Source organism: Heptranchias perlo, chromosome 3 (assembly GCF_035084215.1).
Source record: "Heptranchias perlo isolate sHepPer1 chromosome 3, sHepPer1.hap1, whole genome shotgun sequence".
In the NCBI taxonomy this organism is placed as follows: domain Eukaryota; kingdom Metazoa; phylum Chordata; class Chondrichthyes; order Hexanchiformes; family Hexanchidae; genus Heptranchias; species Heptranchias perlo.
In genome coordinates, this window is record NC_090327.1 from 7,914,445 (window position 1) to 7,931,652 (window position 17,208).

A 17,208-nucleotide genomic window follows, 5' to 3' on the forward strand; every position below is an offset into this window, starting at 1 on the left:
AAATAGAGGTACGGAGTACAAAAGTATGGAAGTCATGATGAACCTTTACATAGCACTGGTTTGGCCACAACTGGAGTATTGTGTTCAGTTCTGGGCACCGCACTTTAGGAAAGATGTGAAGGCCTTCGAGAGAGGGTGCAGAGGAGATTTACTGGAATGATTCCAGGGATGAGGGACTTCAGTTACATGGATAGATTGGAGAAGCTAGTGTTGTTCTCCTTGGAACAGAGACGGTTGCGAGGAGATTTGATAGAGGTATTCAAAATCATGAAGGGTCCAGACAGAGTGGATAGAGAGAAACTGTTCCCATTGGCAGAAGGGTCAAGAACCAGAGGACATCGATTTAAGATGATTGGCTAAAGAACCAAAGGGGACATGAGGAAAAACTTTTTTACACAGCGAGTGGTTCGGATCTGGAATACACTGCCTGAGGGGGTGGTGGAGGCAGATTCAATCATGGCCTTCAAAAGGGAACTGGATAAGCACTTGAAAGGAAAAAATTTGCAGGGCTACAGGGATAGGGGCAGGGGAGTGGGACTAGCTGGATTGCTCTTGCATAGAGCTGGCGCGGACTCGATGGGCCGAATGGCCTCCTTCCGTGCTGTAACCCCTTGCTATGATTCTACAATTCCTGTAGAAGTTCTTACCTTCAAATCATTTTGTTGTAACAATTCAGATCACTTAACTGTAAATTCATTATTCTAAGTGAGAAATGCTACAACTTAAATTGTACTTTCAAACTACTGTACTGGATTTAAGATCCAAATCCTCAAATTTTTCATTGTTCTGGAATGCAGCAGTTACAAAGTTATGGCTTCTGGCATGTGTCATGCAAGTGGTATAATTGAGTGCACCTCTATTTCATTGGCCAAGTTATACTGATCACTAGCTTGCACCTCCACACTTGTGCACGCTGTGTTATTTATCATACACATATCTACACAGCAGTGCTCAGTATTTCAAAGGTAGTTAGAAACACTTAGTGCTCAACAAATATATTAGGAACATTGGAACAGGAGTAGGCCATTCAGCCCCTTGTGCCTGCTCCACCATTTGATAAGATCATGGCTGATCTAACACCATATACCCGCCTTTGGCCCATATCCCTTAATACCTTTGGTTGCCAAAAAGCTATCTGTCTCAGATTTCAATTCAGCAATTGAGCGAGTATCAATTGCAGTTTGTGGGAGAGAGTTCCAAACTTCCACCACCCTTTGTGTGTAGAAATGTTTTCTAATCTCACTCCTGAAAGGTCTGGCTCTAATTTTTAGACATTGCCCCCTACTCCTAGAATCCCCAGCCAGCAGAAATAGTTTCTCACTATCCACCCTGTCCGTTCCCCTTGATATCTTATAAACTTCGATCAGATCATCCCTTAACCTTCGAAACTCCAGAATTCAACCCCAATTTGTGTAATCTCTCCTCGTAACTTAACCCTTGAAGTCCGGGTATCATTCCAGTAAACCTACGCTGCACTCCCTCCAAGGCCAATATGTCCTTCCAAAGGTGCGGTGCCCAGAACTACTCAGTACTCCAGGTGCGGTCTAACCAGGATTTTATATAGCTGCAGCATAACTTCTGCCCCCTTGTACTCCAGTCCTCCAGATATGAAGGCCAGCATTCCATTTGCCTTATTGACTATTTTCTGCACCTGTTCATGACACTTCAATGATCTATGTACCTGAACCCCGAAGTCCCTTTGGACATCCACTGTTATTAACTTTTTACCATTTAGAAAGTACCCTGTTCTATCCTTTTTTGATCCAAAGTGGATGACCTCACATTTGTCTACATTGAATTCCATTTGTCAGTTTTGCCCATTCACCTAATCTATCAATATCACTTTGTAATTTTATGTTTTCATCTACACTGCTTACAATGCCACCAATCTTTGTCTCATCGGCAAACTTAGATATGAGACTTTCTATGCCTTCATCTAAGTCGTTAATAAATATTGTGAATAATTGAGGTCCCAAGACAGATCCCTGCGGGACTCCACTAGTCACATCCTGCCAATGTGAGTACCTACCCATTATCCCTACTCTGTCGCCTTTCACTCAGCCAACTTCCTAACCAAGTCCGTACTTTTCCCTCGCTTCCATGGGCTTCTATCTTAGCTAACAGTCTCTTATGTGGGACCTTATCAAATGCCTTCTGGAAGTCCATTTAAATAACATCCATTGACATTCCCCTGTCCACTACTTTAGTCACCTCTTCAAAAAATTCAATCAGGTTTGTCAGGCACGACCTACCTTTCACAAATCCATGCTGACTCTCTGATTAACTGAAAATTCAAGGTGTTCAGTCACCCTATCCTTAATTATAGACTCCAGCATTTTCCCCACAACAGATGTTCGGCTCACTGGTCTATAATTCCCCGGTTTCCCTCTCTCTCCTTTCTTAAAAAGCAGAGTGAAGTGCAATTTTCCAATCTAGAGCGACAGTTCCTGAATCTAGAGAACTTTGAAAGATTATAGTTAGGGCATCTGCAATGTGCTCACCTACTTCCTTTAAAACCCTAGGATAGAAACCATCTGGTCCTGGGGATTTTTATCAAGGTGCAAATTTTAATCGAGTCCCTATCCCCGATTCAATATTAGTTTTCTTGGGATTTCCGGCATGCTATCCTCTTTTTCTACTGTAAATACTGACAAAGTAATTGTTCAACATGTCCACCATTTCCACATCGTCAATGACAATATCCCCACTTTCAGTTTTTAAGGGGCCAACACTGCTCCTGACCGCCCTCTTTTTCCTAATATAACTATAAAAGTTCTTCGTATTGGTTTTGATATCCCTTGAGAGTTTCTTTTCATACTCTTTTTGCAGCTCTTACTATCTGTTTTGTGACCCTTTGTTGATCTTTGAATTTTTCCCATTCGCCAGGATCTGTGCCATTTTTTGCCTTTTTGTATGCCCTTTCCTTACGTCTTATACTGTCCCTTATCTCTTTAGTTGTCCATGGCTTTTTTTTGGCAAGTAGAGTTTTTGCCCCTCAGGGGTATAAACCGATTCTGTATCAAGTTAAATGTTTCTTTAAACATTTCCCACTGATCATCAGTCATTTTACCCATTAACAGATTTGCCCAGTTTACCGTGGACAGTCTCTGTCTCATCCCATTGAAGTCGGCCTTACCCAAGTCTAGAATCTTAGCAGCTGATTCACTTTTTTCACTTTCAAACACTACATTGAACTCGATCATGTTACGATTGCTATTGGATAGATGTTCACGCACAGTTAAGCTGTTAACTAAATCTGGTTCATTACTCTTCACTAAATCTAGTATGGCTTGCCCCCTTGTTGCCTCTAGGACATACTGCTGTAGAAAACTATCCCAGACACAAGAAATTCACTACCTTTCTGACAGTTGCTAGTCTGCTTTTCCCAATCTATGTGAAGGTTAAAGTCCCCCACTATGCCTTTGTTACACGCTTGTCTAATCTCTGCATTTATACAATCCAGCACTTCAGAGCTGCTGCCAGGGGTCCTATACACAACTCCCACTATAGTCGGAGATCCTTTCCTATTTCTCAATTCAACCCATAAGGTCTCTGTTGGCTGCTTACCTCTCGTTATATCCTCCTTTATCATTGAAGTGATTTCATCTCTAATCAATAAGGCTACTCCTCCCCCTCTTCCATTTTCCCTATCTCTCCTGTAGACCTTATAACCCGGTATATTTAGTTCCCAATCCTGACCATCCTGCAGCCATGTGTCTCAGTAATAGCTATCATGTTATACTCTCCAATTTGAATTTGAACCTGTAGTTCATTTAATTTATTCCTTATACAATATATTCTGGCTAGCAATAATTATATATCCTTACCAGTGCATCATCTGCTTACTCGAGTCAAATTCATACCAATAGGCAATGAGCATAAACAGTAGCTTTATGTATACTGTGACATTGGGTTATGGGCTTTTTTAAAATTCGTTCACGGGATGTGGGCGTCGCTGGCAAGGCCGGCATTTATTGCCCATCCCTAATTGCCCTCGAGAAGGTGGTGGTGAGCCGCCTTCTTGAACCGCTGCAGTCCGTGTGTCTCACCTCCATGCATTACATCAACCAACAATGCTATAATATAATGTTTGCAAGGAAAATAACTGATAAAACACCCAGGAAATATTTTTCACGATACGGGAAGGAAAAGACTGAACTGATATCAAAACTCAATGACGAGACATTTGTTCCTGTGTTTCTATACTAATTTTATAAAACAAAGTTTCCATTTCCAGATCTTATCTACCGTCCTGCTCCCAGCCATCTGCCAAAGCCATTTTGCAACTAGCCCAAGGAGATGTGAATGTACAGCCTGAGTTTCTTGCTTCTTTTTTCGATAGCAGAATGGCTGAAATCAGGAGCACAGCGTAACAAGCCATGGTCCTGTACTCCAATTCCAATCTCTCCAAATTTAGAAACATATCAGATTTAAAATCATTCGTGGCAAAGTCCTACATCCTTCCTCAAAATTTCTTTTCAACTTGCAGAATCTCAGGTGGGATGATACAGCCGAACATCAATTAAGTAATGTGAACGATTAAGTAACGCTGGAATTTTCAATGCAATAATTTACCTGGAACACATTTTAACCTTGAGGAAAAAACGGTCAAAAAATTTAACCACCAACTCTTCAAAATCTGAATACCTGGACGGCTTCACCAAAATAACATGACAAAAAAGGGTCCACAGTGTACATACACAAGCAGAATTAACTATGTTAACTGCGTTACTGCGTATTCTTTTTTTAATCACAAGATCCATTAAAAACACTATTCAAACACAGTGCTTACCTGATCTGCTTTACCGTATCGATGCCCAGCCAAAATCATATGGAAAGCAAACTTGCGCACCATAGGAGATCGCATGTTGATGAAACAGTGGGCGGCTTGCTCTAGTAAAAGTGCACTTCGGAGGTCAGAGTCCTGCATTTAAAAAAAGACATTGGTGTTTCATATCACTGCAAGGTGCAAAGTTTATTACAACACAATTTCACAGAATCCAATGAAACATATTTGAGAACTATTCTTCTCAATTAGAATCCAGATTAGTGGTAAACACTCAATACACAAGTCGAGAACTAAATAAGCCTTTCCACCAATCTTAGGCTCCCTGAGATAAGCAGCACATTTTGAATTTACACAGCAAAATGAACAGAACACTGCAATAAAGAATTTCCTTTTAAAGTCCCCATAACCAAAATTTTTTTTCTTTTGCAAAATTCATGCCAGTGGGAAAACCAGTGTCCTAAGCTGTCCCTTGCTGCTGTTAATCTCAAGCAACTGCTTTTAGCATTAAAGGCTTCTTCACTGGAAGTGATTATACCCAAAACCAACTTCAGACTTTTGTCAGATTGGAAGGCAAATCTGAAGGTTGCAGTGGGTGGTTAGGGTGGGGTTGGCTGTATCTGATGTTGAAGATCCTCTGGATCGAAGAACCCCAACAACTTCTCCTTGGCTGCATAAGTTAATGTGAAATGTAGTTCGACTGGAACTTCCTTTCTGGGTTACTCATGGATAAATCCCTGCTCCCCACAATCAATTCCATGCCTGGCCTAGGAGTGGAAAAGCATCTGGGACTAAATCAGAATCGGAGGCCTCTATTCAACAAGAGAAACTGAGACTGACACCCTTGCAGCCAAGATAGCCTTCCAGTGAGTCAAATCACAGAGTTCACATTTCACTTTGACAAAAAAATTCATGCAACGATGAAAGAGACAATGAAAAAGATGCAGTATGAGTCAATCGCAGGGAAGGTCTCAAAATGCACAGGTTTCAAACCGGTTTCCATTGACTCTACCTCAGGCTTCAGTCAATCAGGGCCAAAATAACCAAAGTAGCCTTCAGTGGATCATTAATATGCAAGATTGCATCAGTGACCCAGCACCAAGAAGGAACATTTGTGAAACCGTATTCCATATTTGTATGTGGATGCCGAATGAAAATCTTCAATGATAATGAATGCTTCATTGTGCTTGACATTGCAATTCAGGTCGGCAAAAGCGTCATGCTTTAATCATGTTGCAATTTAGTGCAATATACTGGAATGTTTCTACAGCAGAAAACTGGGATACCATACATTACTGCCCACTAACTCTGCAGATTCTTATTCCAATTCACCGGCTTACTATTGCATCAAAAATAGCCTATATAGTTAAGACCAGCTATAATAAATCGATCAGTGGAAATATAAGAGCAAGGATATATATTCACTATTTTAGATGACCGTGTAACTCATGAGGCAAGTTATTAGTCAATCCATAAGTGAGAACTATAAATTATTTCAGAAGAAAAACATTTGTTCAAATATTTTGTGTGTTAGAATCAGGAACACTTTCTGTTACGGAAACCTAAGGGTTGAAAATATCACTGGAAAATGTTCATTCCTATTGAGGTTGCTGAGATAATTCTGAATGAAGTCTCATGTGAGTTATGGGCAGATATTTCACCTCACTGGTGCCCATGGCACACACATGCAAATTCTATTTTAAAGAGTTTAAAAATAATTTTACACCACATTTGTGGAGTAAGGAAAAACAACTCCAACCATGATAACACTACATTCACAGATTTATCAAACTCCAATTGCAAGGAATTTCCAACTTTTCCTACCTCACTTGTCATCCGGATAAGAAGAGTTGCAGCTTCTGAATATTTGGCTTGGCTTTTTAAAATTTCAGCACTTAGTAAAGCACATCGTTCCGCAAGAACCAGGTTCCTAGGATGGAGCAATTTTATTTTTAAAAAAATTAAAAATCCAAGTTACACCAAATTAAGCAAACTAGAATTAACCTGTTAGGTCATATTAAATTCCCTGTATTTCAAACTTATAGCAACTGTTGAATTTCACCAAGTGGCATTAACTTAGGAATCAATTAGGTTTCCAAGATGGAAAACATGTAAATTTTCCCAATTGTTTTGGAATAATGCCGTAGAGTGGACATTTCCTACAGAATGAAGAAAAATATTGAGCCCATCCCCATCAATCTGAAAACAGCAGTAGCAGCATCAAATCATCCCCCACTCCAAAACTAATTTCAGCCACCACTCCTGGACAATACCTACATCTGACCACACATTAAACATGAAATGTCATGCAAGTAAATGCTACAAGACCATTCTTTACAGACAAGATGCATATAAAGTGTTCTGAACCAACTACAATTTAGCTAGGTTTAAAACTATACAACCTGTGCTCTCTTCCAGTGTTAAACTCAAAGAACACACTTGCTTCTATATCAACTTTCCATCTTGAAGACCTGAAATCATATATCCTTCCAACTTTCCCTAATTTTTATAGTAGTGTTTAAGTCTATCCTCACAGCAAAGTGGTTCCAAGAATCTTCTACGTACCCTCTATCATCAAAAATCCCTTCAGAGGTATGGGGAAAGCAAGACTGGATAATGTGGGTTTCAGTTAGAGCTGCAAATCTTGCTTAGACATGTAGTATTGTAAAAGATTTCTTTTGATGCATCCCAATGCTAGACTTGCTTCGATGAGCCCCCTCCCTCACACCAGTTACTTTCAAGCACTGTACAGAAACTCACTGACATAGGTCAGGGCATGTGGAGTTGGGAGCCAGGTAGCCAAATGGATTGAGAGATGGCTACCAAACAGAAAACAGAGGGTAGGATTTAAGGGAGGTTTCTCAGACTGGCAGAAAGTGGTAAGTGGTGTCCTGCAGTGATCTGTGTTGGGACCATTGTTGTTTACCATAATACGTGGACTCAAATTGGAGATATGGCGTCAAAACTTGCATATGATACCAAATTTGGGGTATAGCTAATAATCTGGAAGACAATTATCAAAATGCAAAAAAAAGGATTCCAAAGTAGGCAAACGAAGCTCAATAGAGTGAAGTGTGAGCTGGTTCATTTTGGTAGGAGGAATAAAGAGACCACTTAGTCCTTGGAAGGTATGAAACTGAATGGTGAAGAGGAGCAAAGAGATCTTGGAATACAGATACACAAACCACTAAAAGTAGCAACACATATTGATATGGTCATAAAGAAAGCAAACAAAGTACTGGGGTTCATTTCTGGATGGATAGAATACAAAAGCAGGGAGGTAATGTTAGATTTATATAGAACCTTGGTTAGACCACACTTGTTCTGGTCTCCATTCTATAAAAAGGATATTGAAGCACTGGATAAAGTACAGAAAAGATTTACAAGGATATTATTAGAATTGAGAGGATGTAACTATCAGGAAAGATAGAGCAGGCTAGGGTCTTTTCTCAGGGAAAAAAGACCAAGGAGATTCAATCAAGGTCTTGAAAATTATGGGAGGGGTTCAATAGGGTGGATGTAGAGAAAATGTTCCCATTGTGGGCGAGTCCAGAAAAAGGGGGCATAAATACAAGATAGTCACCAACAGATCAAGAAGAATTTAGGAGGAATTTCTTTACAAAGAAAATGGTGAGAATGTGGAGCTCGCTCTCCATGGAGTGGTTGAAGCAGATAGCAATGACATATTTAAAGGGAGGTTTGAGGCACACGAGGTAGAAGGGAATAGAGGGGTATGGGGGAGGGTGGGAAAAAGAGGAAACTCGTGTGGAGTATAAACACTGGCATAAACCAGTTGAGCTGAATAGCCTGCTGCAGATTCTAAGTAACCCGGCAGATAAAATTCGACACCTCCACGCCCCCAAAAACCTTACTGATCCTGCCTCCCTCTTTTGAATATTCTATACCCCAATAGCATCCTTTCTACATAATTGGTTTTCAGCCAAACTTAATGTAATGATTATTCAATCGATTGATTTTTGAACACATCGGCATATTCCTTGCATTGATGTAAAGCATTTTATTTGGTTTTGGGTTCACGAAAACAACTAACTTCCATGACCTCTCCATTGTAGTACCCAACTATTAACCTAGCTCCGATTAGCTAACTCAGAGACCACCAATTAAACGTGGGGTCTTTCTGACCTATACATCTCAGTTCCATACAGGGCTGTGCACCGAACAACAAAGCCAGAGGGGAAAATCGCACTTTCCATAAACTTGAGCACATCCAAGACTCTGCTGCCTGTATCCTAACTCGCACCAAGTCCCGTTCACTCATCGTCCCCGTGCTCACTGACCGACATTGGCTCCCAGTCCTGCAACGCCTCGATTTTAAAATTCTCATCCTTGTTTTCAAATCCCTCCATGGCCTCGCCCACTCCCTATCTCAATATCCTCCTCCAACCCTACAAGATCTCTGCGCTCCTCCAATTGTTCAATGAGGAGTGTAGAAGAGCATGCCAGGAGCAGCACCAGGCGTACCTAAAAATGAGGTGCCAACCTGGTGAAGCTACAACTCAGGACTACATGCATGCTAAACAGCGGAAGCAACATGCTATAGACAGAGCTAAGCGATTCCACAACCAACGGATCAGATCAAAGCTCTGCAGTCCTGCCACATCCAGTCGTGAATGGTGGTGGACAATTAAACAACTAACGGGAGGAGGAGGCTCTGCAAACATCCCCATTCACAATGATGGCGGAGTCCAGCACGTGAGTGCAAAAGACAAGGCTGAAGCGTTTGCAACCATCTTCAGCCAGAAGTGCCGAGTGGATAATCCATCTCAGCCTCCTCCCGATATCCCCACCATCACGGAAGCCAGTCTTCAGCCAATTCGATTCACTCCACGTGATATCAAGAAACGGCTGAGTGCACTGGATACAGCAAAGGCTATGGGCCCCGACAACATCCCAGCTGTAGTGCTGAAGACTTCTGCTCCAGAACTAACTGCGCCTCTAGCCAAGCTGTTCCAGTACAGCTACAACACTGGCATCCACCCGACAACGTGGAAAATTGCCCAGGTATGTCCTGTCCACAAAAAGCAGGACAAATCCAATCCGGCCAATTACCGCCCCATCAGTCTACTCTCAATCATCAGCAAAGTGATGGAAGGTGTCGTTGACAGTGCTATCAAGCGGCACTTACTCACCAATAACCTGCTCACCGATGCTCAGTTTGGGTTCCGCCAGGACCACTCGGCTCCAGACCTCATTATAGCCTTGGTCCAAACATGGACAAAAGAGCTGAATTCCAGAGGTGAGGTGAGAGTGACTGCCCTTGACATCAAGGCAGCATTTGACCGAGTGTGGCACCAAGGAGCCCTAGTAAAACTGAAGTCAATGGGAATCAGGGGGAAAACTCTCCAGTGGCTGGAGTCATACCTGGCACAAAGGAAGATGGTAGTGGTTGTTGGAGGCCAATCATCTCAGCCCCAGGGCATTGCTGCAGGAGTTCCTCAGGGCAGTGTCCTAGGCCCAACCATCTTCAGCTGCTTCATCAATGACCTTCCCTCCATCATAAGGTCAGAAATGGGGATGTTCGCTGATGACTGCACAGTGTTCAGTTCCATTCGCAACCCCTCAGATAATGAAGCAGTCCGAGCCTGCATGCAGCAAGACCTGGACAACATCCAGGCTTGGGCTCATAAGTGGCAAGTAACATTCGCGCCAGATAAGTGCCAGGCAATGACCATCTCCAACAAGAGAGTCTAACCACCTCCCCTTGACATTCAACGGCATTACCATCGCCAAATCCCCCACCATCAACATCCTGGGGGTCACCATTGACCAGAAACTTAACTGGACCAGCCATATAAATACTGTGGCTACGAGAGCAGGTCAGAGGCTGGGTATTCTGCGGCGAGTGACTCACCTCCTGACTCCCCAAAGCCTTTCCACCATCTACAAGGCACAAGTCAGGAGTGTGATGGAATACTCTCCACTTGCCTGGATGAGTGCAGCTCCAACAACACTCAAGAAGCTCGACACCATCCAAGATAAAGCAGCCCGCTTGATTGGCACCCCATCCACCACCCTAAACATTCACTCCCTTCACCACCGGCGCACTGTGGCTGCAGTGTGCACCATCCACAGGATGCACTGCAGCAACTCGCCAAGGCTTCTTCGACAGCACCTCCCAAACCCGCGACCTCTACCACCTGGAAGGACAAGAGCAGCAGGCACATGGGATCAACACCACCTGCACGTTCCCCTCCAAGTCACACACCATCCCGACTTGGAAATATATCGCCGTTCCTTCATTGTCGCTGGGTCAAAATCCTGGAACTCCCTTCCTAACAGCATTGTGGGAGAACCGTCACCACACGGACTGCAGCGGTTCAAGGCGGCGGCTCACCACCACCTTCGAGGGCAATTAGGGATGGGCAATAAATGCCGGCCTTGCCAGCGACGCCCACATCCAGTGAACGAATAAAAAAAAAAATTGTGGCCTCATGTGCATCCCTGAATTTTAATCGCTCCACTACTGCCGGTCGTGCCTTCAGCTACCTCGACCCCAGGCTCTGGAATTCGCTATCTAAACCTCCCTGCCTCTCTACCTACCTCTCCTTTAAGAAGCTCCTTAAAACCTCTCTTTGGCCAAGCTTTTTATCACCTATCCTAATATCTCCTTATGTGGCTCGGTATCAAATATTGTTCGATAACACAGTCAAGCACTTTGGGACATTTTGCTACGTTAAAGGCGCTATATAAATGCAAGTTGTTGTTTTCTTGATACATCATCTGTTGAATCAATAGCAAGTTAATAATTATTTTTATGTTCCTTAACACAAGTAGCTGGCATACAGTTTCTGCATCTTTATGCTCTCTAAAGCTTCAATATCCTTCCTGTGGTATAGAGCCCAATACTGCACATAGTACACTGAATGGGGTCTTATAGAAGGTTTTAAATGGGCTAATCATTACTTCTTGTATATTTGTACTTCAATATCCTGACGGTCTACGAGTAACAATTTATTACTACCTGCAAAATCAATGGCCCCTTTGCTACTGCTTCAATATTTCATCCACCAAAGAACAAAATCGTGCAGAATTTCATTACTGTCTCCATATATTACATATGCCACAAACCTCAAAAGGAATCTTGGATTAAAATCATCTGCTTGACACTGGTTCTCTTTGCACAGGGCTTAAAAAGTATTCCATTGCTTTGAATTTCATTCCCTTTCTACATTAGCGCTCCTCTTCAAAACCCTTGCTTGATTAATCTCCCGATGAAAGGCAATCACCAAACACAAACTGGTGCCTAACCTTGAAACAGCTTCAAGCCAGTAGAGAGTTTGGAAACTTCAGTCTCAAGAAACTTTTCAAATTCACTGAAGTGTTCTTTAGTTATTCCACCTCATTACAGCATGTTAATTTCTATTGGACTTGACCAAAGATGTCACATACTTGCACAGGTCCTTGTACGTCTGGATAGCTGTCTCCATGTAATGGGTGGGATATTGTCTCTGTGCTCCAGGCTGAAGAAAAACTGATGCCGCCGCCATTTCCTTTGATAGATTAAAATTTTACAGAAGGAAAAAAATTACTCTCAAGTGTTACCATAACACACAGCATGTCTACAATGTAACTTAACATATTTTTCTGAACAGAGTTAGGTTTTGAAGCTATGTCTGGTATGTAACGAGGTGGATCAAAAATAAAAACTTAAATTAAAAAGCTGAATATCACATGCATCAATATCAAGTACATTACAGTTACTCCGGTTCACAGGATTAGGAAGTCAAGGATGAAAATTATATTCAATTGCACCCTCACGCAGTATTTAACACTCAAATGTTAAATAAGCTGCTCAACATTACTCAAAATAGACACTCGTGTGTCTTTTCAATTCCTTTTAAGAAAGGCAAAACTAAAAATAATGACTGGATCACAGTCCTACCAAATTTAACTTCTGCACCATACAAGATTAAAGTGGGTGTTACAAGATATCCCACGCAAGACACAGCGAGTTCAATTCTGTCATGGTTCATACAAACAGGTACTGACTTCCTCATATAGTGAACTGTAATCCCAAGAGTTCAGTTTTTCAATGTTTTAGTGAAAGAATCTACTCGAAAATTGTCTCAGCAAATGATATGGTAAGTAGCTGAGTCACACAGACCAGGAAGGTCCCAATGTTATAAACTGGATAGCCAGGTGAAGGACAGAATACTTGAGCCTGGTCTTCAGTTGCTTCCAAGCTTTATTCAGAGATTCACATGACCAACACCATCCCCTAGATAAGCTCTCTTATAAATGGATATGAGAGTCCCCAGTTGATACACACCTCTTGAAAACAATTAACACTGATAAAAATCACAGATACAATTAACACCAAGTCTGATTCTCAGTCTGCTGATCTCAGCCTAGGGTGGTGGCAAAGGCTCTAAAATTGTTCTCAGCACTCTTGGGTGGGGTAGGGAAAGAAAGAAAAAAATCAACCAGGTTCCCACCCTTCATCCTAACCAGTAACCCCTGCTAGAAGTGCATGTGTGTAGATAATGTCATGCCTCATGACAAAACAGCCTGTTGTTGACAGTGACAAATAATGGCCACCTAAGTCAGGCACTGGAGGGCCTCCAGCATCTATCTAATCATACCCCAACAAGGAATCCAGGCCAAGAAAGGCAAGGAGCAAAGGAAACTGGCAGAAAAGAATTATAAGGAAAAACAAACTTATGGATCATTTTAAGAGAGAGAAAGGGACGTATTGCCATATACATAACCTATCACCAGAATAACTTGCAATAAATACAATGTTTTGGACTCAGTGTTAACTTGTCAGACAACCCTCAAGTACTGGTACACCCATTACGTTTTCTGCACAAGGCAGAGTTTGAAAAGAATTTTCATTTGATTATTACACAGGAACATGGTATAATTCAACACAGTAAAAAACATTTATGTAACATATTCACCAAGACTGGAGTCCCACACAGTATGTGCTATTTTATATTGAGATATTTATTTTAGCTTATTAAAATTTTTTTTAAATTAATGATTTTTTTAAAACACATTTGCTTCTTTCTGGTCTGTTTTCTGCCACCTGCCCACCTCCCCTGGGTCACCCAGAATATATAGCTAATTTTTTTTGTAAGTATTATACATGTTTCAGCTAATAATTATTTAATTTTTCAGCCCTTGGGCATTTGTTCCCTCCACATCTGCAGTTGCCATTAAGCATCAGTTTCCCATTGCTCCGGAATGTTTAAATAAAACAGGTTTCACTACTTAAAAAGAGAGAGGCTGCCATATACACTTAAAAAAAAAATTACAAATAACAACCTCAGCTGACATGTTCTGCTGTGCTGCCTGACCTGCACATGGTCCTCCTGGCCCTTCATCTGCTGCTTTGACTCATATCCCCCCCACTGTGCCCCCGCTCTAATGGTGTCCAACCCACGCAACCTCAGTTCCCCACTCACCCAATGTCTTCTGTTGTGTGATGCTGCCAGTGTATCTGCTCACCACCCCCCCCACTCTGCTCTCTCTTCAAAAGAAAACGTAGCCATTGGCTTCTAGCTGTTACTGCACGTAGCCACCATCCTGAGAAGTCCGCAGTGGGTATTGCTCCCTCACCTCTTGATGCGGCCATCACAGCCGATATCTGAACCTGTCCCCCACTCGCTGCACCCTGATCTGGCCCATACTGCGTGGCTCCCTCCCTATACCTGCTGAATCTTTTGGCCCAGGCCCTGCTTTATGTTTTTTTTTTAAACAAAACTTGCAGTCTGTTCCAATTTTTTGTTTAAAAAGGGGCAATTGCTTTTATTTAAAAATATATTTTTAGGGTACCATACTTTAATATAACTATCCTCAAAATCCATATCTTTGACCAAACATTTAGTCACCCCTCCTAATACCTCCTTCTCTGTCTTAGCGTAGATTTAGGTCTGGTTATACTTCTGTGAAGTGTTGTGGAATATTTTTCTACATTAAAAGCGCTACAGAAAGGCACGCTGTCATATGACTCCAATGTCGAAAAACATCCGAAGTCAGTTCACAAAAGCACATGGAAAACCGAAGACGAGCGAAAGGAGAGGGGTGATAAGCAAATCGGACTTGGAAGGAGACAAATGCACAGATCAAGGTTTCAGCAGCAGATGGTTGACGTCGGGATGAAAGCAGCCAATTGCAATAAATGTGGGAATAAGATGAGCGATTGTAAGATCAGCTCAGAAGTTGATAGGATGCCAAATTTGCAAACAATCTGGTCTAGCCTATGACAGCTGCCGGTGGGTCGGGGGAGGGGGGAAAAAAAGAGGTAGTGAGTTGGTGACAAGGGGGTGGGGTATGTGGTTTCTTCCCAATGTTTAGCTGAAGGAAATTGTGGCTCATCCAAGACTGGATATCGGATTAGCACTGACAGCACAGAGGCAGTGGAGGGGTCAAGAGAGATGGTGGAGGGGTAGAGTTGGGTGACAGCGTATTTGTAGACGCTGACCCCATATCTGCTAATGATGTCGCCGAGGGGAGGAGAGGCGTTTCTGCCGCAACCACCTAGTTCAGAAGTGTATTTCACAGCCTCACAACCCTGTGTAAAGAAGTTTCTCCCACCCTGCTCTAAATATCTTAGATTTAATCTTATGGCACTCACCACCACCTGTCTCAACCCCTCACACTGCTAGTCCAACATTCAGTACTGGATGAGCAAAAATTTCCTCCAACTAAATATTGGGAAGAACGAAACCAGTGTCTTTGGTCCCCGCCGCAAGCTCCATTCCTTGGCCACTGACTCCATCCCTCTTCCTGGTCACTGTGAGGCTGAACCTGACCGTTCGCAACCTCGACGTCCTATTTGACCTTGAGATGAGCTTCCGACCACATATCCACTCCATCACCAAGACCTCCTACTTCTACCTCCATAACATTGCCCGTCCTTTCACCCATCACCCCTGTGCTCGCTGACCTACATTGGCTCTCGGTCTGGGAAGGCCTTGATTTTAAAATTCTCATCCTTGTTTTCAAATCCCTCCATGGCCTCGCCCCTCCCTATCTCTAACCTCCCCCAGCCCTACAACTCAGATCTCTGCACTCCTCCAATTCTTGCTTCTTGCGCATCCCCGATTTTCATCGCCCCACCATTGGCAGCTGTGCCTTCAGCTGCCTCGGCCCTACGCTCTGGAATTTCCTCCCTAAGCCTCTCCGCCTCCTTTAAGATGTTCATTAAAACCTACCTCTTCGACCAAGCTTTTGGTCACCTGTCCGAATGGCTCGGTATCAAATTTTGTTTCAAAATCGCTCCTGTGAAGCGCCTTGGAATGTTTTACTACGTTTAATGGCACTATATTATTGCAAGTTGTTGTATCTATGGCCCCACGTTCTTGACCCCTCAACTACTGAAAACCCTGTATTGGTCTTCTACCCTTTCCCATCCTTTCATAATTTAAACACTTCCGTTGTACCATGTAATCCATGTTATTCTAACGCCAAAAGATCCAATTTTTCAAGTCTTCCTTCGTACTGGTGTTTCCTCATATCAGGCTGCATCCTACTGAATCGGCACTGTACCCTCTCCAATGCCTCAATATTCTTACTATACCATGGAGTTAATACAATGCACGATACTTTAATAAGGTTTTATATAGGCTCATCAATTACACTGAACTCCATCTGCCACTTATTAGCCCATTCACCCATCCTATCAATACCCCTTTGCAGTTGCCTTTGGTCTTCCGAAGAATTAACGATATCTGCTATTTTGATATCATCTGCAAATTTCACCACCACTCGCACTAGGCCTATATCCAAATTATTTGACAGTGAACTGAAGTGACCCTGAACCGAACCCTAAGGGACACCACTACCTACTTCCAACTACTCTGGGAAAACTACCCTTAACTCCTATTGTGTCTTTTCTCCTTTCTAACCAATTTTTTAATCCAGTTTGCTTTCTTCCCCCTAATTCCATACCCCTCAATCTTCGCTAGTAATTGCCCATGTGGCACCTTACCAGAAGTTATCCTAAAGCCCATGTACACGACAGCCCCTGCGTTTCCCCCATCTACCATGTCTGTTACCTCCTCAAAGAAATTCATGAGGCTTGTTAAGCATGATTGCCTGTTTTGAAATCCACGCTGGCTACTTCTAACTATTTTCTCCTTGCAACGGATGTTAAGTTAACTGGCCTGTAATTACCCCGGCCTCCCTTTTTAAAAATGGGTACTCCATTGGCCACTCTCCAGTCCCCTGGCATACATTCACATTCAGTAGAGGCCTGCAATATAATTTCTGGGCCCTCTGCAATTTCATAGAAACATTGAAAATAGAAGCAGGAGTAAGCCATTCGGCCCTTCGAGCCCACGCCGCAATTCAATATGATCCTCTCTCTCTCTCAATACCATATCCCTGCTCTCTCTCCCCATACCCCTTGATGCCTTTTGTGTTTAGAAATCTATCTCCTTCTTAAATATATTCAG

General features: G+C 42.5%; 1 protein-coding gene across 2 annotated transcripts in view; it reads right to left on the reverse strand.

Annotated features, from left to right (window-relative positions):
- Positions 1–17,208, reverse strand: part of trappc8 (trafficking protein particle complex subunit 8) — a 151,875-nt gene that overhangs the window by 61,938 nt on the left and 72,729 nt on the right. For both annotated transcript variants that reach the window (XM_067977999.1, XM_067977994.1), the window contains 3 exons: positions 12,197–12,297; positions 6,611–6,716; positions 4,793–4,924 (listed from right to left, as the gene is read on the reverse strand). In XM_067977999.1, the coding sequence (XP_067834100.1) occupies positions 4,793–4,924; positions 6,611–6,716; positions 12,197–12,297 (339 nt within the window). The remainder of the gene's footprint in view (positions 1–4,792; positions 4,925–6,610; positions 6,717–12,196; positions 12,298–17,208) is intronic.